The sequence below is a fragment of the Struthio camelus genome, chromosome 10, assembly GCF_040807025.1.
Source record: "Struthio camelus isolate bStrCam1 chromosome 10, bStrCam1.hap1, whole genome shotgun sequence".
NCBI classification, from domain to species: Eukaryota; Metazoa; Chordata; class Aves; order Struthioniformes; family Struthionidae; genus Struthio; species Struthio camelus.
In genome coordinates this window covers 16,840,845-16,863,793 of record NC_090951.1, presented here as the reverse complement: position 1 = coordinate 16,863,793, position 22,949 = coordinate 16,840,845, and the positions used below count along the sequence as shown (strand labels likewise).

The following is a 22,949-nucleotide window of genomic DNA, read 5'->3' as shown; positions in this document are numbered from 1 at the left end:
TTAAAAATAACCACATACAAAATGTCATTCTTGTTTCATATGCACACACATAGGGATAGGTAGATACACGGACAATCACATACACACTCGACAGTACACTTCTGTTACCTGAAACATAAAGCAGCATAACTCTTTATTTCTGTAAACTCAGAACCGGAACCAAAAGAATGACTTTGGAAACCATACTGTTCCATGGAAAGTCACTGAAGATATGGAAAGCTGCATGCCTCCGCACCAGGATCCTGAGGCAGACTGAACCATCAGCCTACTGTGCACACAAGATTTAGGCAGCTTAGCAGAAGCCAGCCAGACAACAATCGACGTTCAGTGTTCGCCTAGCCACGCCAGTGGCTGCCCACAAGTTTGAACATATTTTAAAATCTTCCTTTCCTGTTCCGAGCAGCGTGGATTAGTTTTGCCAAGCATAACAGACAGGGAGATAAAGATGATTCTGACTCGTTATCACCACAGGTGTTTACAGAACAGCAGGAACTCTTGCCCCTGCATGCTAATACACAGTATTCTCCTAATGAAAGGAATGACTTCTAACTGAAAAATTTCCTGCTTTAACATTCTGGACTTGAGTTATTTTTCCACTCTCCTCTGCCTCTTCGCTTTCATTTCACAAGAGAAATTAGGCAGGCATGCATGTTCTAATTTCTTTCATAAAGGTGTTACCTATAGCTTCTGCGCCAACCACGAAGAAGGACCAGATTAGGAACTCTGCCGGTCCACCTCAGTAAGTCCCCTCTGCCTTAGGCATGTATATTCCTTCGCACAGAAAAAGCTACGTGTAACAAAACCATTGAAGATAATCTAAAACAACGGGCATTAGCCATATGCCAAAAAACTTGCATAGTGCTCATGTGCTATAATTTATTCTTTACCAAGGTTTTCTGAAGGAAGCTTCGTTTTCATCATGATGAAAATATAAATTATTTAGAACCTTCGAGGACTGCGGGTGGAAGTAAGCAATGAACACGCAGAAGACTTTTACTTCCCTAAACTATATGCTTTAAGATAAATCACTTAAGAACTTTATTGATTTTATATCCACACTTGGATGAGATATTTACAAGGTACAAAAGGCTTATGCAGTGCTAGAGGGGTACATGAATTTTCTATGGATGGAAAATTCCTATATACCAGTGTTTAGTTGCCTTCTCCCCCTTCCCCCCACGTTGCAAGTCTCCTCTACAGGAAAAAAGGATCAAATGCAACAAAAGAAAATACTCCAGCATTTCACTTCTATAAACGCCATTTGGAAAAAGCAAAGGAGGAAACTCAGGTATTTTAACTTCTTAAAAGCATCAATACGTAATACTTTTAACAGCACCTATCCCTCCTCTCCAGACAGGAAGGCCAGTACTGCACAGGACAAGAGAAAACAACTTCGATTTGAAGCTTCCAGAGATGCTCTACTACAAAAAGATGGGACTGTTTTTGCAACTATAAAAATAGAGTTACGGCAGGAATCTCTGATCCCTAAGAAGTTGTGTGAACTAAGCAAAGCTTGCCCCTCTCATGTCAGTGAGCTCTTTAGTCCTGAAGGGGATTCACACAAAGCTGTAACTAATGACAAGGAAAGACACTGGAGAGCCTGATCCCCCCCTTTTTTTTGTTTTAACTTGCAAAGCAACACTGTGACTGTACAAGATTAGGGAACCCAGCAGCTTCCCAAATTCATCTTCAGTTTCAATATTAATCTCCTGAGAGCTTAATAAAATCATTTCTAGATTATTGTTCTTACCATCTTACCATGTGCTGAGTAACAAAATAGGAAGAGTGAACGTTATAAAGATCACAAATTATTTTGCCCACCTACAACCTCAAGCAAAACCAAACACTAGAGTAGCGAAGGGAACTGTGAATACAAAGCATCTGCTGAGGTCTTCTCCCCACCACCTGGGCCTCTGCAGCAGACAAATTCTTTTAACATGCACCAGGCTGTAAGCTACTGAAAAAACATTTAACTGCATCTGCAGGTGATTTAATAGGCAATTAAGCTTCATGATGACTGATACATCAGCCCTCGTAAGAGACTAAAACTGTGCATAATAAAGCAAACAATTTTCAAAAGCCTCAGAGAGTTTCACCAGCACCTTTTATATCTCTAGTCACTGAACCAAGTCAATATATTATGGGTCACATAGTAACTGTATTTTGTGCCCACATATGCCATACAGGAACTTCAAAATGAAACTTCCAACAAGATTTCCATATTATTAACCTGGCAGAAATAGAAAGCTTAAGCAGGTGGGGTTTTTCATCACTCAGATTTGTCTTCTGACCACCTATCTGAAATACAGCTTCACAAGACCACCTTTTCACAGTTTACCTCTAATCAGACATGCAGAAAAAGCAGGCATTCTGCTGCCTTATGATTACTACGTATCACTAAAAATCAGGATATCCAACGTATAAAGCAGTTTCCTAAGGTGTGCAAGCAGAGTTTCACCTTGCAAAAAGCTAGTCAAATGAGATTTATTTCCGGCCTTTCCCATTATACCCCTGGTGTTTATTACCACTCCCTAGCTTCCCCTCAACAAGGTCTGTTATAAGAGGATTACACAAGCCTCCCTAATCCATCTGAGGCAAAGTTAGCTAAATTCAATCAGTTAAGCTAAGCCAGCTAACTTTTCCTAAAGCTTACGAGGCAGCCGGCAGGTGAAGTGCAGGAGCCGTCGTTTCCCAACGGCAAAGGGCAAAAAGCAGCCAGGGGAACAAATACCTTTAACTGGTGTCGCTAAATTCAGAAGACCACCCCTGGCAAAGAATTGATATTTGAGTATTTTTTAGTATGTATCCACGAACAGTTTGACTTTTATGACTAGCATTTGTTGTTTGCTGAGTAACATACAGAATTACCTTTTAAGCCTGAAGGAGGGTTGAATTTCCACAGCCCCCCTCAGTCATCAGGAACCTGGGTCCTGTCTCCAGGGCTCAGAGTTGTTCAAGATTCATCAAATTACTCTGACATAAAATTTGAAAACACTTTTCTGAATATAGTTAGTTTGTTCACTTCAACAATTCACGGTGGAACTGATTTCCCCAAATGCTATGGAGCAAGCCACAAAAATTTTACATTTCAAGAGCTAAGTTTTCTATTGGGCACAAATAGTTGAAAATACATAGTATAATCTATACAGTATAACCATCTCTTCCTCCCTCCCAAACCCCACAATCCTCCAAAACTCCTCCAATTAATGTAGCTTTCTATTTAGTTCTGGGTTTAATATTAACCTATTACTTTAATGACATGATAAAAAGCACTAAAATAGTACTGCCTTATAGAAATGGCCAAAGTGAAAGAGATATTAAAATATGAGATTAGATTTTATTCATAGGAGGAAGAAGCAACGTAGGCCTTTTCTTAAAAAAATACTAAATGTTAACAGTTATCGCCACCTTTTCAGGCTTTTATTTTATAAATCTTTTGCCTCAATCAGGATGAATGCTATCTTCTTTAAACTGATTCAGAGTATTTATTGTAAATAAAAGTCCAGGCACATGCTCTAGTCAAAAAGTAATATAAGAGACTGTGTATCACTGACAAAGTAAGAGTGAATGTTTTTTTTTAATCTGTTTGTATGTGGCAATGCGTGTATTTGTCTTCTCTACTACACCTAGACATTTTTTCCTATACAAATTTTTCTTTTTAGAAGAAAAAGTCTATACTGAACTTTAATTAGAAAAATAAATGCTCGAACTAATCCTTCCTATAAGCAATCTGAAGTATAATTCCACAAACCAATCCAAAGTATATTTGTTTCTCCTTTTTTGTTTCTGTACGTTCAAGTGATTTAGAGGAGTATTAAAAAACGGCAAGACATTTTACTGTAGTTAATAATCAAAGTAATATTTCAAGCATGCAGTTAGTTCACCAACTAGTACAGATTTCTAAACCTCTAATCTGAAAAAATACCCATTTGATAGCATTCATTAAAAGATACAACATTACATTCAGATCGGTTTTTAAACCCATGCCATATGCATACTGGGTTTTGCTTTCCATTTTCACAGCATTTCCAGCAAAATTCATCAAATTCTATCCAGAAGATCATTTTAACAAGATTTCCCTTTTTTTTTTTCCCCTTCCCCCCCCCCCCCAAATCATATTGCACATATGAACACACTAGCCAACTCTCCACATGCATGGGAACGTCCATCTGTTTCTCCCCTGGAAAGCAGCTACATGTGGCCCCTCCTTCCTGTCTCTGCAAGAAAGGGCTGCAAGAGGCTTCTGCTTCTATTCTCCCAGGCAATGGGGATGTGAAAGTAAGAAAAGTGTTTCATTAGAGGATGACTGGGTGGGTGGGGGGGGGAAAGAAAACTAAAAGAAATTACTGCCTCAACCTACCTCAACCTAGCTGAAAGAAAAAGTATTAACGAAAGGGCAAGATGAAGCAGGAGAGCAAGCTTTTCTGCAGGGGGAAAAAAAAAAAGGGAGGGGGGAAGGGGTAGATAGAGATGAGGAATCATTATTTGATAATGACAAAAAGGCTTCAACCCCTAAAAATATCTTATTATCTTAAACACACCGGTAACTGTCCCCTCTCCTCTAGTGAGGATATATAGAGGATTACTACCACCAAGTTTTTCTCCAGATCACTTGCAGAAAGGTGTTAGAATGCTGGAATACAGCTACTTATACAGGCCAACCATGCAGTTCGCAAACTGTTTAAAAGACAGATTTATATTAACAAAACCCTTAATAACAATTACACTTTAAATTTATGTACTTCATACATTCTGTAATTACAACTTGAGGTATAATGCTCAATAGCTAAAACCACAGAGAAGTTAAAGGTATCTATTTCCTACAGTGAGGAATTAGTAATTTCTCAGCCTGCCAATTTTTCTTGCTTAAAAAGCTTTCACTAAAATAAATAAATAAATCAGTTTACAAGTTTTTTAAACAAGAGGTTAATAAGAAGTAAAAGTAACTTCTATGATTATTAGTAGTAGTTTAGCTGGCATTAGCGGAACCTTCCCAATAACATAGTGATGTTTGGGTTTATGCCTCACACCTTCCATAGCCAGCATAGCAGGCAGGAGAAGGGAATTAAAAAAAAAAAAAAAAAAAAAGCGTATTACATCAGTTTTGCAAATAGCAACAGTAGCGTTTACAATTCAACCAGAGGAGAGGTATATGGCAGATCAGCTTATTCTTATTTTTATTTGTTTTTTTATAAAGCCACCTTAGTGCAAAGGTTCTTAATAGACCTCTGTAGTATATTGCTACTACTGTGTCAGTGTTGTAAATACGACTACATAAACAATCTGCGACCTGCCACTAAATTACACTGCATGCTATTAGGGCAGAGGAGAGATCGACACGCTCCCTGAAGGCCGAGGCATGCTTCCTAGGAATAACGCGCACTCAAAAAAATCTCCATGTGAAGACCTGGATCTGAACTCAAAGCCGGCACCACAGGCATTGTGCAACACGTAAAGGGCTGCATGCACGCCAGGTTACCTCTGCGGAAGCGCAGCCTATAACTTACCCGACAGGAAGCCAAGCAAGCCTATCACGCAACCCAAACATTGGGCTCTGTCTGAAACAGAAGAAAGCTGAGAAAAGTCCTCTGCTTTCACGTACGCAAGGGGTTCTGCCTGACAAATATCAAATCATAAACAAGAATAGCTGATTATGCTTGAGATCAGTTAAATGAAAAGACAGAGAATAACGTAATTACTAACTTCAGTCCACTTCCATCAGAGTCCATTTAAACTTTCAAACGTTCACTCCAAATAAACCAGTCTCTTAGGATAAGGACGCAATCACAGTCAAGGCTCAGGCTATTCACATCAAAGTCAAGTCAGAAAGCTGTTTAAAGTTCGAGTTCCTACTTAGAGCTGGTACTGCTCACACATTTTTCACTACCAATTAATAACTCATACCTCAGAGGGCACTATGATAATTCTAGAAAACCACTTCATGTCCATTTTTGCAAATCAACCTGCCTTTTAGCTATGAAGTAGGCAAACGAACCAATAACAGGTTGAACATTCCAAAAGCCTCCAATTCTTTAACACATACCAAGGATACTTTGAATCCTGAAACTAAAAAAAAGCTTATGTACGATTGTGTCAGCCTGAAGTTAAACTTGTTTTGCATTCACAATAAACCTGTCAAAGTAATTCTGATCCTTTGAGCGTCAAAGTCAGAAAAAAACCATGCAAATTATTTAATTTAGTCTGATAACAAGCTACAGCTGCAGTCTGTTAATGCCTTTTCCACTCTAGCAAATGAACATTTTCAAATAAAATCTGAAATGCAATTATGACACCTGGAAAGTCAATGCAAATTGCTAAAGCTTTCTAACATTTCCAGGTTGGGGGAGAGGGGAGGAATTCTGCACAGCATTTCTGAACAGTCCAGGAATACAGAAATGAGCCACCAGGTCAAACTGGCTGCATTTCCTATATTAGAAGTATTCAAAGATTGTTATGCAAAGATTGGAAGTCATCACTTACCATTTCACAAAACATTTCGCATTTGTAGGTTGAATAGATAGCCTTTGAACAGAATGGACAGCAATATCAACTTATCCTATGTTTATCACATGTTCAGAACCAGCTTATCACATGCTTATTACTTGTTACTGCACTTTGGTGACACTCTGCTATGACATTAATACAAGCATAGACGTGATGTTCCCATCCCCAGACAAAACTCAAATCTCAAAAATAATTTCCCTCTCAATTTCCAGATGCTGAGAAGTCTCTCCAGCAGGTGTGTTTTGGGGGAGGAGGAGGAATCACATTCACTATGGCAAGACCCATTTCAGGTAACGTTTTCCTTTGATGATTTGTTATCTTTACAATAAGGGCGTGCACAGTGAACTATGTTCAGGTTAAACAATCCCGTATTCGTTTTGGGACGCGTTTATCCCACAATATACTCCCTTAAAGGTACATATCATGAACTATTTTCATCTGTTCATGTTCTCGTTTGCTCTCTTGTGCTCAGATGCTCTAACACGCGAGACACAGCGCATGGGTACCAGAAAAGGTATGCGATATGAGCAGTAACACACCACACTTGCATACAACCTGCACAGTATTTTGGAGAGTCTCCAGCCTCCTTTCGATCTACTTGATCACTCTGGGCTAGAAGGCTTCAAACAGGAACTGTCAGAAATGGACAAAACATCAGCAGAAAGAAACACTTTTGATGCAGATTACCAGTCTCATTCTTCAAAGTAGCAGGAGAAGCCTGGCCTCTTCCTAACCCTATGGGACAAATCATGATTTTTAACAACTTATTTCCCCAGAAGATTCAGCTAGCGCGTTTGTCAGAAACCCACCAATACGAACCTAGAAAATACCCTTCACTGAAAATGCTTTCCATGAGACCAAAATCTTAAAATTCTTAAAAGACTATTATATGCTCAAGGATAATTTATAAAAGGTTTAACGCAACTATACCAATTGCTGAATTTTGCACGGACATAAGGACAAATCAATCTATATGTAGTGATAAAATAGTAACCTCTAATAGTTTGAGAATTAAATCCTCACAATGGGTCTAGGCATAATATCAGCTAGTTCAGCGCTGGAACCCATTGTAGGATGTGACAGGCCTCAAATGGCTCTTCAAACTTTGCACATATTGCACAGTACCAATTTGTATGCAGTCTTCTGCTAAAAGTAGCAAATGGAAAGCGAGGCTGTTCAGAGCTCCTAGAACATGCACCCAAGATTCATCCAGCTAATTCACTGAAAACACTATCTCAAAACAACTGCTAATCTGAAGATTAAGTCTATTTGTCTAGGGCATCACAAAAGCGAGTGGAAGATGCAGCAATGAAGACTAGCTGGCCAGCTACTAGAGAAACATAAGAGAATCGCTGAATGCTCTACACGCTCTACAAACTGCTGAATCACTAGAAACAAAAAGCAGTATGTTTCAGCACGCCTGAAGCAGGTATGCTGCAGAGGAGAAAACGCTGAAATGAACTATTCAAACATATAATGTTTAGTGACTTAACGCCTACAGGCAAGTACTGTCTTATACAAGAAACTAGAGAGAAAGCTTGTTATCACACCGCTATTCTCCCCATTTGCTCAAAGAGGCTGTTACCCAGGAACCGACACTGCTACTTGCCGCTACTGAAATAGTATCTTTTACTACCCATATATGCCATGTCACATGTGAGCAAATTTGTAACAAGAGGAGCTTCAGAAGTTTGCTAGTTAATTCAAATTTAGAAAAATTTTGCCAAAAATGTTTGCAGGTGACGTACAGTGTAATGACAAGATAGCAACAAAAGCAAGACAACGCTATTCTTTCTGCCCAATCACAGAAGCAATCACATAAGAGGAAATCCCGCCGCTCAGCGAGACAAATTCCTCTTTCATCTGATCTTGGAAGCAAAAGCACATGTAAAGAAGTTGTTTTCCTCAAATAATTAACTAGCTCTTCGAGGCAGAATCAATACGCAAAGGAAACAAGGCAAATCCCAATGGATAGGTCAGAAAAAAACACCAATATCCAAAACACACCCAGAAAGTTAAGCAAAGAGGAGACCCTCAAGTACAGGAGCTGAATAGCCCTACTGAAGAAGGGTGTGACATAAAGGAAAAAAAAAAAAAAGGAAAACGAAATCCACACTATCAGGATCCAATTTCTTCAGCCTGACTCAATGTTGACCCAAGGCTGTGTAAAAGTTTGCAATCAAGATCATTATTCAGATCAAAATAGTTCCTACACCGCACTACATTTAGCTCTGTACTTTAACTGACAGTGGTTGCAAGCCTGCTGACCAGAAGCATCTCTGAACACACAAAGGGGAGTCATTGCGCAAAGGTACAAGTTCACAGCAAAACTTCACACGATTTTAAAACAACATACATATTTATTTTAGATTACAACTAAAATCTCTGTGAGGGAGATGGGAGAGGAATGCAGATGCATATAAAAATGTATGTGCTTTTTGTAACCAAAAAAATTGGAAAAGCCCTCTTCTGTAATAAGTAAGCTGTTTCTGAAGTAACAGAGGTAGTAAACAGCTTTAAATCAACATGGTGGGAAAGAAAAATTTAAAGAAAAAGAAGTTATGTTATCATCATTCCTCAGTCTAGCTCAATCAAGAGGTCAGGCAAGGTCCGCACACTTTGATTAAAGCCTTGTTCTCTTCAGACCACGCATTGACACTTAACAGTAAGATTGACACCTTAGTCATCAGAAAATATATTTTATGGCAAGATATTCCTTCATGCCACATTCTAGTGATACTCTAATTAGAGCGACATGTTATATACAAAGGGCTCATCTATACTTAATGTTTGTGACAGGGTAACGCAAGTTCTTTTTACCGTGTCCATAAACACAGTATTTGTAACTTAAGTCTAACTGGATGCAACTCTACACTGCGTGAAGATGAGCAGAGGTTCCTATTCATCTGCAACTGCACCTCTTTTCATACTGCCCTTATTTTCCCAATTGGGAAGTTTCTAAAGGACTTAAATGCTTGCAGCCGCTCACTGCTGTATCCCACTACTTGCAGGCTCATGACACTCAATATTTCCCTCCACGATGCCTAACAACATTTTTGAAAGGGCATTGGCTCTCAATAAATAAATGAACAAAATCATGCTGACAAGATTAAAAAGCGAGGATCCATGGATATTTGCTTTGATCTTAAGTCCTCTACAGCCATTATTTTTCAGTAAAAATTTGATAAAATATAATGCAAAAAAAAAAAAAAGATGCATGCAGTGCAGCATAGTACATTGATGGTGCAACGGCATGCTGGAAAGTCTTCTCCAAGCCACTGTAGCAAGATTGTGCCTCTTCAGCTGCACAGGGCTTTTGAATAATTTAAACGTAGTTCCCATGCCATGGAGGACATTCGGAAACTGTCAGAGAGGCTGTTGTGGAATGAGGGCTGCTGAACAATCTTACCTGTAACCATGGGAGGAAGTAAGTTAAGAGATGCTGCTGAGGTACCAGCTAAGATGCCCTTAGCTCCAGTTACACATCCAGTTCATCCTCATACTGCACTGAGTGCCAGATCCACTACGGAGCTGCCTCTTACCCGTGAGCTATCTCAGCGCCCACTTTCCTTTAGGTCGCCACAATACGTGGCTCGTGGTTCTCAGGCACACACAAGTTTTGTGATACAGCTTTAAGGTCAGAAAGGTAACTATCAGGGACAACTAATTCCAGAAGAACTGTACCAAATACTATACTAATATACTAATTGCATGGTCACAACAACTGAATATCACTGATACAAACATATATAAAAGAAATCATCAGAAAGATTTAAATAGGCTCTAGAGATCCGGCATCAAGGTTGAATTCTGTTGGAGAGGTTTTTGCATGATCTTATAAACATGAGCCCTGCTGACTTGATCCAGGTCTACCTATCTTGCTTTGACATCACAAGTTCATAGTATTCCTGGAAAAAATTTCTGCTGTGTTATCTACTGTAGGTTAAAGTTCCAAAATGATTAAAGTTCAAATTGCTATTTCTGTCAAGTTACTTGCACCTAGGAAAATATTCCAAGCCAGCACCCAGTTCACTAATTTGTGCCTCTTTTTCTTGCTTTAGGGAGTATTTTCTCAAGCCCTCATTTCTAGGTAGAGGAACAGAAGGCAAGTTTCAAACATGACCCAACATCTTGAGCGTTCTTTGGTGCTTCATCCAAAAGCATGAACTTCTACAATTTAAGAAATCATAGCATAGTCAAACAATCAATTAGCATGCAAAGTACTGTCTAAGAATGGCAGTAATATTTATTTGTTTGTGACACGCACTAGGCAAAATTTTTTCTTTGTTTTCTTCAGGAACATTTCCCTGTAAGAGAGCTTCACGGGCTACGCAGCAGTATCGCTAAAGGCACGCAAACATCTCAACGCAATACATAGCCTGGCTCTAGGCTGCCTTCTGCTACTGCTGCCAGTACTGACAACCAGCAAAAAGAGCATAGGAACCACTCTTTCAGCTCACATGCGACACAGTCAAAAAAACAAAGCGAGAGGCAGACATCTCTATAATTTTGGTGTATGCACTGTTTTAGAGCGCGTACTCCATAGTCGGAGATCTATTCTGAATCAAGTTATGAGGGTATGAGGTCAATAAAAAGAAAGATGAAGTATTATATAACTGCTCATTTTGTTGGTAAGGTTACGTATACAACTTCTCAAAACTGTATTTCAAAGTTTTGAAAATTTCTAAAGAAAAAAAAAATCTCATACTCTAAATAAGTGAATATAAACTACCCAGGAGCAAAGTAAAACATTAAGATAGTTTAAAAAAAAAGATAAAGGAGAGGAAAATGTAATAATATGCTTCTGTGTTATGGGTCTCCATCCATCTGTGTCTCCTAGAACCAACAGGATTCCTAAAACTGACCTTATTCTAAGAGGGTACCAATTAAAAAATAAAATAGAACTATAACCCCAATGCAGTTTAATATGATACTAATTAAGATTCAGGGTGAGAAGATTCTCTTTTTTTTCAAATGCATACTGCTAATAGAAAGTATGTATCAGCTCCCAGGAATCAGCGACCATACAAGAGGGAATGACGTACTCCACCTACAGACATCCATGTCCACCAGAAAAGTCTGAACTCCTCTTCCTTATGTAGTCCTTATGTAGCCATTCCAAGGTAACTAGGTGCCCAAGCCACAAACACAGAATATAAGAAAAGGAGAAAACCAACAGCTCACAAAATGCATTCAAACGCTGTTTCCTTGCCTGTGTAGAAACCAGCAGGCCTCTGAAGTCTTCTTTAAATTGTTTAAATGAAACATGTTGAAACGTTGGCACACTTCCAAGATTTTGCAAGATCAAACAATACTGCTAAATAATATTTACACTGTATTTCTAAGAAAGTTTCTCAAACTGCCTTTACTCTAACGTTTGCATCCCCTAGGAAATATGTTTATCCCATCCCACTGTACAAAAGAATCATTTCTTGCTACTAGAAGCTTTGGGGCAATATCTGATTTCACTTCCATAAAATCCGGGTGACCACCTTCGAGATCTGCCAGAGTTGCGGTATGGCATGACTCAGGATAAGACTAAGAGCAACGGTGGATCTTATCAGACGTATACGACAAAATGACTTGCACTGAAGTCAAATTTTCTTGCACTTCTACCTTAAAATTTACATACATAGTTACAGAGCAAACAGCTCTAAGCTAAAAGGCTGAGGTATAATTCTAAGAGGCTTTTTCAGCAAGCAAGTAGTTTCACGGCTATGAATTTTCCTGAATAATTCAATTTTTATGTTTGATGTACATAGTGAATTCAATGGCAACCATATGTTCCAAAGTACATTTCTTCATTAGATCTGAAATCCATGTCACTACTCTAACTGAAGATGTATTTAAAACAAGAAAAAGTCATGCAGACACTTCATAGTTTTTTCACCAGGAGTCAGAAATCTGTGCATGAGAGTACTTGTTTTATTTATGTGAGGCATTATCATGGATCAAGCTAGTGTAAGAACAAACCAGGTGTCACCAATGCATTTGATTTAAACACTTAACAGTACACGATGAAAAAATGCATAATTGTTTACTATGATTTTATCAGATTTCCCTAAGCTAGGCATTTAGCGGGGCTAGACATTTCATAGACATACAGGTAGCCATACTCGTTCCGCTCACACACGCTACTAGGCCCAGCTCTTCCTGCCCAGGCTCCAAACCCACGGAAGTCATGCTACTGTGGTCGATACCATGCATGGCCTGGCCTGGGCAAGTAAGACCTACAGAGACATAGGGACACTGTACTAGCGCAGCTACACGTCTTCTGGTCAGCTCAAAGCTTGGGGAGAAGAAAGATCACCTTAACATACTTGGGTTCTTGTAGAAAGAAATGAAATGACCTGAGAAGCCGACAAACTATTTACACATTAAAAAAAAAAAAAAAAATCTACAATTTGTGTAGTAAATATGCATGGCTTTATGCTATCTTCTTCCTAAAGCGGTTACAACTCTTTTCAGGGTATCCTCTGTAACCCTGGATGACATGCTGGGAACCCTTACATCAAATAAAGTGGCACCTGCTGAATTCTGCAACAACCAATTCAGTAGCTTGCGAGTGTGTGCACAGGCATGCACTGCCCTGGAGGGTCACAGAATCCTCATCCTTTCAAGACAAACCTTTTGTTACTACTTCAAAATCCTGCACATTCAATATTTCCAAATACGTTTTTTTCCCTTTGACCCACGTTCTTCTTCAGGAGTACACACTGCAGACTTTCCTCCTTAAACTCATACATAAATTGGGTTATTTCCTCTAATTCCAGGTTCCTGCAAAAACTAATCAGCTGCCTACAGAGCTCGAAAATACACATCTTCTACCTGGGAATCGCTTATGAAATGCACTCTTTCCTTTGGTCCAAGGATCACAGAGGCATATGAAAAGACACACCAAACTCAAGTCTGAGTGATTTTGGTGTGGGGTTTGTTTGTTTGTGTTTTTTTTTAAACAAAACAATGCTTCTGGCCCTTCTCAAGTCACCTTTAGCTAGGCTCAGTCTAAACTCAGTGAAAGCTACAAAATATCCATTTCAGTACCTAAACACTTCATCTGCCCCCCCCCCCCCCCCCCCCCCCCGTTTTTTAAGCACATGACACAGTACTAACATTATTTACTGCTGTCTTCAGAGGGCAGTGGGGAGAAAAGCAGGACCCAGAAAACCCCACAGCCACACACCCCTCTACTTTTGAGTTTTACTGCTAAGAGTATCGTGTCAAGGCAAATTCAATTAAAGTCACTGAAAGTACCTGTTGTGTCAGCAGCAACATCATAACAGATTCTGTAAAGCTTTTCATTCATTTTCTGTGGTGTTTGTTCTTTCTAGCACTGCAGTGTGTTGACAAAGTCCACAGAACATGTAAGATATGCAAGCTGAATCTGCTTGGTGCAAAGTAACCTGCAGGCATCACTAGAGAGCTAAGTTACAATTATATTTCAGAAGTCAAAGTTAAGAACGCCAGAACAAATGAAAACACAATAGAATATGTGTAACGTGAACTTCTGTATCATTAATAGAATTGAAAATCATATCCATGTAGCACAGGAAAATAATTAAAGATATTCTAGAATACGATGTATATACAATAGCACTATAAACTCTGCGGGAGTAAATATTGGCCACACGTTGAATGTTAGCATTGCAGTATTGATAAACATTAACTAATATTGTGCTTGTTTTATAAGTCTACCTTGAAATTAAAACAATGCCATTATGGGTTATTTTTAATTATTTGATTATCATTAAATGTACAAATATCGTTAACCAAGAGAATATTAAGTTTCTTAATAAAAATAAAAAACCTGGAATGAAAAGTGTCAACATTTTGACTGAACAGATTCTTAGCTTTTAACCAACATCTCTAACATTTCAACGTGCGTATTTAACTTACCTAAATCTTTAGACAGCTTAGTATCAAGATATTTATATTCTGCTACATGTCTACATACACCGTTCAACCAGCTAAGAATTACTGGCTTGTTTTTCCAGACAGCTGATCAACATAATTGCATGTTCAGAACTGGTTTTGCACAGCTGTGCATACAAGTAACATCCTTGCACTGGAAATATGAATGCCACATGCCAACTTTCAGCTGTGTTAGCTTGCTAATAAATCAGGCCTAATCTTTCTGCAAATGGGACTTTCGAACACTACTATGTTGTGGAATAGACTCAGAATCTAAAGTGATTATTTTAAAAAAAAAGGTTAATATATAGCAAAAAGGGACAAATCTTTACTATTTTTGTTTACAAATTACATTGAAACAATTAGGTAGGGAAAAAACGGATACCTCTTAACACACTACAGTTCTACTAAAAGCATGACCTGTCTCTTTTTTCCAATGACTGTTAGAACTAGTCAACACAAACACGGGAATTTATGTTGACAATAATTAATTTAAAATATTTACTTTAGCAAAAAACCTCGTTTGCTAGGTTACAAACCTCTCTATCCATCTTTACCATGCAGTGTTTCAAGACCGGAGACAGATGCCTAACAACATACAGTTATTAAAAATAAACTTGTATGACTGGACGATGGAGGCTCGTTAGTGCATAAAACGGCTACACGAAAGGCTTCACAAGGCCTTACCAGTAGCCAGTTAGTCAGTCAGTCAAACTACGATCCTCAGAAGATCTAAGCATTTTCTACATTTTCCTAAGAGGCTTCAGCTCCTTTTGGAAACTGCTTTTCACAACTTTTCAGTCAAGATTTTTTAGTCAACTGTCTCTAAAAGCCTTTGGAATAAACAGCTTTTAAGAAGTAAACACAACTTACTTCCATAATTTTGACACAGAAATTCAGGATCGTATCTTAAAATAAACGGTACTGAAAACAGAGACCTTATGCTGTTTAGAATAAAGCAAATGCCTAAACCAGAACCTCGACACCAGGTACACACACGCCGCAAACGTGACAGTCAAGCCAAGCGTAGGCCAACACACTTGGGTACTTTTTCACAGACTAATTACAGAGCTTTTACTCCTGCTACAGTAAGACCCAGAAAATCACTGACACCTTGAAAATTAATCTAGCTTTAGTTTAAAGCTTATCTCTACTAAGTCTTATTAAAAAATAAATAAATTTTTAATAAGACCACAGTATATTTCCTTTTGGGGTTTCAAACTGATTCTTCTACTAACATTCTCCTGTTGTGACAGACACCACCTTGAATACTTCAATATAACCATGTTTTATCGCCTGCTGAAGATCACCCTTTTTCCTCCCCCTGTATCTTCAATACAGAGAAAGATTTACAGATTTACAAAAGAGAAAAAAAGTATTTTTTTTAAAGAAATGTTCCCAACCTCCAAGTAAATAAATGACAAGCTAAAAGATAAACAGAGTCCAAAAACTAACTCACGAAAATTCAACATTTAGTATGTTTGGAACACATTACTTTCACGCCTTGCGAAGAAAGCTACCCAAGCTTCCAATATATAGTGACTAGAGAACTTAAAATAGTACACTTCTGCAGTGTCATTTTATGAATTATTATAACCCCAGCAGTAAAGGCAACATCGGAGCTGGCAAGAAAATAGGGAGCCAGAGGCTATAAAAGTTTGTTTTCCAAAACGAGTAGCAACTTTGAGTATTCATTTTGACAGGTCTTTCAGAGCGGCGGCTTTGGAAGGCAAGAGGTCCGTACTTTCTGGTGGCAGGGGGCAGAAAGACCTCCAGGTTTCAGTTGGACATACAAAAATTGACGCACCCAAAACATTAGCGACTTCTAAAATGAGCTCTTCTTGGCCTTCTAATGTCACCATACACCTCAGCCATCTGAACCCTGGAACCAAGCCAAACTTTGTGGAAAGGAGAAGGACTGGAAAGGGTACTACACCTGCATATACTGCACCAGAAACCCGTATTTAGCAAGTCAAAGGCAGGTCAACAAGCTCTTGCCTCAGGATGGGGGGGGGAGGGGGCAGCGAGGGTGGAAAGCAATAGGTCAAAGCCAAATGTTATATTCTGAAAAGCATAAACGTAGAAGTTATAGAAGCCACAGAAGAAGGGGCTCAGAAGAGTTCTCGGGTAAACCCGACAGAAGATACACGTTTGCCCGCCCTCGATCGCCGCGTGCTTGTACAACGCCAACTGATGAGACCTAAGCTAACAGAAAAACAATATGAGCAGAATACTCGGAATCAGCACATACATTCCAGAGTCAGAGATCCATGAAAACCATTAATAATCCCATACCGAAATCCATAACGCCACGCACACGCCTGCAAGCCTGTTTCTGAGAAAGGGTGCCAGCACGCGCGCGCACACCTTTTCCGCCGTACCTCGAGAAAACAGATTCCCCACGTATTTAACGAGTATACGGCCTTTTCCGCAACAGGGGAAGGGGGATTTTTTTTTTTTTTTGAAATCACGGCCCCCCCGGGCGCCCGCTCCGCAGGGCGCTGCGCAGGGCGGGGGCCGCTGCCCCCGCCGCCCGGCATCCAGGCGAGCCGCCTCACCGGGCCCGCAGCGCGCGGGGCTGCCGGGGGGCAGCGGGAGGGAGGAGAGCAGGCCGGCGCGGCTACAGGCACACCCTGGGGTTTGGGGAGCGCTGTCCGGCCGCGCGTCCAAGAGGCGCCACGTGCGGCGGCGGTGACAGCGGCGGCCGCAGCCCGGCGTGCCGCCCCATTAGCATGCGGCGGACACCTCCGCGCACCGGCAGCGCCCGCCGCCGCCCCCCCTCCGCCCCCCCGGGCGGGCGGGCAGGGCCCGCGGCCGCCCTCGGCCCGGCCCGCGGCGGGGGCGGGGGCGGCGCCGCCCGCGGCCAGGCCGGTGCCCCGGCGCGGCACAGCGGGGCCGGGCCCGGCCGCCCTGCGCCACTGGCGGCGCGGCGGGGCCTGGGCCGCGCCTGGGGCCCGGCCGCCCCCCCCCCGGCCGGCCCCGCCGCGCTGCGCGCTCCGCTCACCCCACGACGCCCTGGCTGTAGTTCCGCTTCTTCCAGGGGGTGCCGGTGTAGAGCGGCTCGGCCAGGCCGGCCTGGGCCCGCGCGGCCGGCCCGTCGCCCAGGGCGGGGGCCCGGCCCTGCCCGGGGGGCCCCAGCAGCAGGCTGTAGTTGAGCCCGAAGGTGCTGGCCTTGTTGTCGCGCTTCCTCTTGTTGCTGGCGGCCGAGGCGGCGGCGGCGGCGGCCGAGGCGGCGGGCGGCACCCCCCGCGCCGGCCGGGCCCAGGCGGCGGCGGCCCCCGGGGGCGGCGAGGCCTGGTGGTGGCTGCGGTTGTGCTGGTTGTTGGCGCTCTCGAGCGGCAGGAAGTCGGGCTGGGGGTCGGCGCGGGGGGCGCGGTACATGCCGGGCGGGGAGGCCGGGCCGGCCCCGGCGGGGGCGCTCTGCTGCTGCTGCTGCTGCTGCTCCTGCTGCTGCTGCTGCTGCTGGAAGTAGAGGTTGCGGACCCCCTGCGTGGTCTCCCAGATCTGCATCCACAGGCGGTTCGAGGGGCCGAGCTGCTCTGGCTGGAACCAGGCGATCCGGGGATCCATCAAACGGCGACCCACCCCGGCCGCCTCCGCTCGCCTCGCCGCGCCGCGCCGCGCTGCGCCGCCGCGCTGCGCCGCGCCGCGCCGGCCGCCGCCGAGACCCTGTCACCGGGTCCCAGCGCTAATGGCGGCTCCTATGGAAGGGCAGCTGCGCGCCTGCCTGCTCGCTGCCGTCGCTCCACAGCCCCCGCCCCTCCTGGCGAGCGCGGCGAGGCGGGGCCGGCTGGGCCGCCGCCACACGGGCCGCGTAATAAAGGGGGGCGGCGGCGGCACCGGCACCAGCACCGGCAGCCGCCGCTGCGCCCCGCGCGGCCCCGGCAGCGGCGGGTCGCGGCCTGCGCGCGGAAGGCGGCGGCGGCGGGCGCGGCTGGCCCCGGCCCCGACCCCGACCCGGCCCGGTCCTCGGCCCCCGGCGCGGCCAGGGCCGCCCGCCGCGGCTTCATGTAAGACAGTTATCCGCGGAGCGGAGCGGGGTTTGTTAGCGCCGCCGCTTCCCACCGGCGCAGGCGGCAGCAGGGGGCAGCAGCGCCCGGCGGAGCGGAGCGGGGCGGGCGGCGGCGGCGCTGAGGAGGCGGCGGGGCGCGGCCGTTGCTGCGGCGCGCGGGAAGAAGGTGCTGGAAGGCGGCGAGGCGCGGCGCCATGGCCGGCCCGGCCGCAGGCCCGCCGCCGTCGCCCCCGAAAGCCCGTTGTCGCGACAGCCGCCAGCACCTCCTGCCCTGCCTGGCTTGGGGGGAGCTGCGGGGCTGCCGCCGTCCTGCCCCTGCAGAAACGCACCGTGCCCCTTGGAGGCAAGAGGCCGTTTTACCGTCAGTCTGTCCATGCTCCAGCCTTAAACCACCTGGCGCGAGACCGGGCAGCGCGCGGCGAGGCCAGGCCGCTGCTCCCCTTTCCCTGCCTCCAGAATCGCGCAGGATCGGGGGTTTGGGGACGTCTGGGGCCTGGGGAAAACGTGTCTCAGCGTCCAGTAGGCCACGAGGTGGGAAGCTGGTGGAGAAGACTCAACCGCATCTCCTGGCGAGTCGTGCGAGGTGTCCCAGGCGTCCATCCCCCACCGGCCGCGAGCAGGGCGACCGGGCACCCGTTGTCCTCGGCCCTCTCCCGTTCCGCGGTGGGATGGCTGGTCTGGTCAGAGACCAGAGAAACCCAGCTACGCTAGGGGGAAAGGTGGCGTTCGACGGGACTTGACCCACTAATGGCTTTGAAAATGAGGATCTGTACCTTGAATTACCCTCAAAAGCTATACGGAAAGTCATGGGGCTTGCCACCCCAAACAAGGGGGTATTTTCCAATACCCACGTTCTTCCAATTATTCTGAAAATTATAGGCGTGTCAGAAAAAGAGGAAGACTGATATTCCTGTTATATAAAAGAAGCAAGGAAAAAGGTTTCATTTCATAAGCTTTTTTTTAAAAAAAAAAAAAAAAGACACAGAAAAGGGGGAGCAAAAGCCTAATTCAAAAAAAAAAAATTAAAACTTACCCCTAGGGAGATAAGGAGACAACTACCATAAATAAATATCTGGGCCTGAAAAATTAAGTAAATTTTGCAAAATCTGAATCCAGCATGACTTGTTTTATACTCAGCATGTAAACGAGTTTCATTGTAGGGCTGAGGTTTACTAATTTGCAGGATTGCTCAGCAGCCACCGTAGTCCCTAGCAAATAAAGCCAGGACAACCCTGTGCAGTGTATTATCACAAAGGCATAGTAGGTCCTAAAGCATATACAAAGCCAAGAAAAAAAAATGATCAAAGTGATTTTTTTTAGTCCTAACCTTGAACTTTAACAGTTCTACTTAATAGAAAGAGACAACCGCTCAGAAAGGTTATCTAGAAAGACGTATTTTCTAGCAGAGTCAGCTGTTCTTCAGTTAAATTCAGGAAGTGCCCCTCACTCTCCAACAAGGGGGGAAAAGAGGCCAGTGCAAGTCTCCTTAAAAATTCAAGAAAATTCATGTGTCAGAAGAGGAAGAAAAAGAATCCCAGCAGAGATTTTTCCTCAGGAAAAGAAAAAAAACACCCACAGAACTGGGAGAAGCTGAACCTTTAGAAGTGACAGAGGCATTTATGTGACCGCCATCGCCTCCGACAGAGTCCCTCCCAGCGCCTATGGCTGTATCAGAGCCATTCCTTTGTGCTGAGAAGTCCCACATAACAATCACACTAGTTCTAATAGCATACAGAATAATTACAAAAACGCTTATTTCAGTTTCCAGGAGTTTTGATTTTAAGCTCTGAATGCAACAGTAACACAAGGAGTTCCTGACACCCAGTGTCTTGGCATATCCTTTGAGTACGAGTCTCAAGTTATGTTTTTATGTGGTCACTGAATTACGTCTGACAAAGTGCTTCTCATAGAAGCAATGACATTATGAAAACAGGACAGAAACAAAATGAAGTTGTACTGAATTTGTTTTGAATTCATTTAAATGTATGCCATTTTTCCTGAAAGGTACAAAAGTTAACAGTTTGAATTTATTAGGACAGTAGACAAAAAAAACAAAAGCAAAAACCACTCAGTACAAGCTTCTTACACAGAAACACCATGTTTCAGCCTGTGTGGAAAAACTTCAAGTTCCCTCATCTGCTGTAATTGTCAGAGTTTTCAATGTTTGCCAATTATCTTAACAACGTTACATATGTTAAAAATAAGTCCAATGTAAAGTGCACTTGGAGCTTAGCTCATTTCATGTGTGCCAGAAAGGAACCATTATATGATTTTCGATTACCACTAACATTGCCTGGATTTTAATTTGCAGCAGAAATTGTAAGGCTAGAATTCGCTAACCAATCCTCTGAGAATGTTTTCACTGAAAATTACTTATTAAGGAAAGAGAACTTTAGTTTATGTGCATTTTCGGTTGGCTGTTATATGTTAATATACCACAAGACATGCATTTTATTTACAATAATTAAACTGCAAACTAGCTTTAAATTAATTTGTTCTCAGATTACAGTTCTCATTTTGAGATTTTACTGCGCTCTAATTTTGGTACATTTTCGCTCAAAATACAAAAGTAAAAGCAAGGCAATTTGTATTTTAAGATACTCTTGTTCGTCTAAGAGAGCAGAATCTTAAAAAGGACATAACATTAAGAAAACCTAACACACCACAAATCTCAAGCTACATGTTCTGAATGTCAAGGCATGACATATAAATAGTGCTTCATAACAAATGTTTGTTTAAATGCTGCCACTTGTTTCTATTCATAGAGAGTAAAGACAAAACCACACAGCAATGATAACTCCTTATCTACACAGTCTATGGTTCAACACTCTGCAGGCTGCAAAGAGGACAAAAGCAGCAAATGCTACCTCTCCTACTGCTTCTGAATAGGTGAGGAAGCAGAGAGCTGTCTTCCTTTAAACGCTTTACTTAATGTCATAAACTCGCTCAACTAAACACATATTATGGCATAAAATCTCAATCCAGAGCAAAATTCTGTTCTGCTAGGTGTCAGACAGAGAGACTGATAAAGCAGCAATTCGTATTTTAAAAGGATTGCGTTTTTGTTTTTTTAATTACAGACAGATGATGTTTCAGGGGTCAGAATAAGCAAACAAATACGGTTTCAGATACCTGTTCTGGTATCAGTCTAATCTGTGCGCTCACAGGAATCGATGACGTATGCTTGCACATACAACATCTATTTACTTAGGCTGCACTGTCTAGGTAAGTCCAGCTTCTCCCACCCTGAAAGGACTTCCAAGAGGTAGGCTTCGCATTATTCATCTCCCACTTACCTTAAATCTACTTAAATGAATCAGTGCCAAAAGAGTCTTTCAAGCATTTCATTTTTGCCACACCATCTTTTCTTCTGCTAGCTTCATTTTCCCAGCTGTGTTACAATTTCTATAGTCCCTGTCTTACAATTTAGTTTTTCCGTACTCATACATCTCTTTTCTCTTTAGGTCACAATCTGACACGTCTCTCAATCACTGATAACTAGCCTCTTGCACACTTTTCCTACTACGTTGCGTCTTGTCCCTTATGGAGTAGAACATATTCTCTAAATTAACATACGGAATTAGTGTCTCATATTCAGCCACAAGCCCTCCATTAAATATCAACAGCAAGCTACACAAAGTTGGTAGCTAGCCATGTAGTATAGTCAGATTTTCTTCATTCAACGGAAAAACAAAAAATATGGACTCCGAAATATGCAGTTGGCTAAATATTAAATAACTATAATATCACTGAAATCTCAAAGGAAGATCAGGGCTCCATTTTGCTACGGACCACTGGCAATGGCAGACTGCTAGAAATCTTGCATGTGATGGGATGTTAAGAAATCACATATAAGTTTCATTAACAGTAGTGATGAGGTAACATAAAGCAGCAAAAGAAAACCCCAAGAGTAACAGCACTCCCTTATCAAAACAAACACATCTGGTGAGCTGGAGATGGAACAGCCAGCGTGTCAGTCCTTACCTACACTCAGTGGAATAGGTCCAGTAAAGTGCTCCAAGGGTGAAGGGACTACTTTAATTTTTGTACATTAGAGTTTTAGTACTTGCTCACAAGAAACAAAAATGCCTCTGTATGTCCTTATTACTCCTTTAGCTATTAGCAAAAAATGGCATGTGTACCAGACGATAGAAACAAACATTAAATCATTTACTTCTGCAAGAGATATGGTTTATACATCTATATTTCTATGACAAAGATGAAGAAAATGTGTTTTTCAGATATTCAACTGATTACTGTGTAGCAAAAAAAAAAAAACCAAAAGCCACCCCATGAATTCTACTGCTGGAGCAGTTTAGGTTCTAAATGACAGTCTATCTTTTAACTTGAAGGAAAAAAAGAAGGCCTGACAGATCATATTAAAAAAAAAAAAAAAAAGAAGGCTTCCTAGTGGATGCCCTATCTTCTACATATTTATCTGTAACTTTAAGATTTGTATTTGAAGATGAAACATTTCTTCCCATTAGTTTATTTTCTATTTTCTAAATAGAAAATAAACCAA

At 42.5% G+C, this 22,949-nt stretch overlaps 1 protein-coding gene across 1 annotated transcript in view; it reads right to left on the bottom strand.

The window, feature by feature from the left end:
* The window catches only part of TENT4B (terminal nucleotidyltransferase 4B), a 45,405-nt gene extending 27,364 nt beyond the window's left edge, over positions 1-18,041 (bottom strand). The window contains exon 1 of the mRNA XM_068956040.1: positions 17,420-18,041. Within this exon, the coding sequence (XP_068812141.1) occupies positions 17,420-17,985 (566 nt within the window). The 5' untranslated portion in view covers positions 17,986-18,041. The remainder of the gene's footprint in view (positions 1-17,419) is intronic.
* Positions 18,042-22,949: the final 4,908 nt, after the last annotated feature.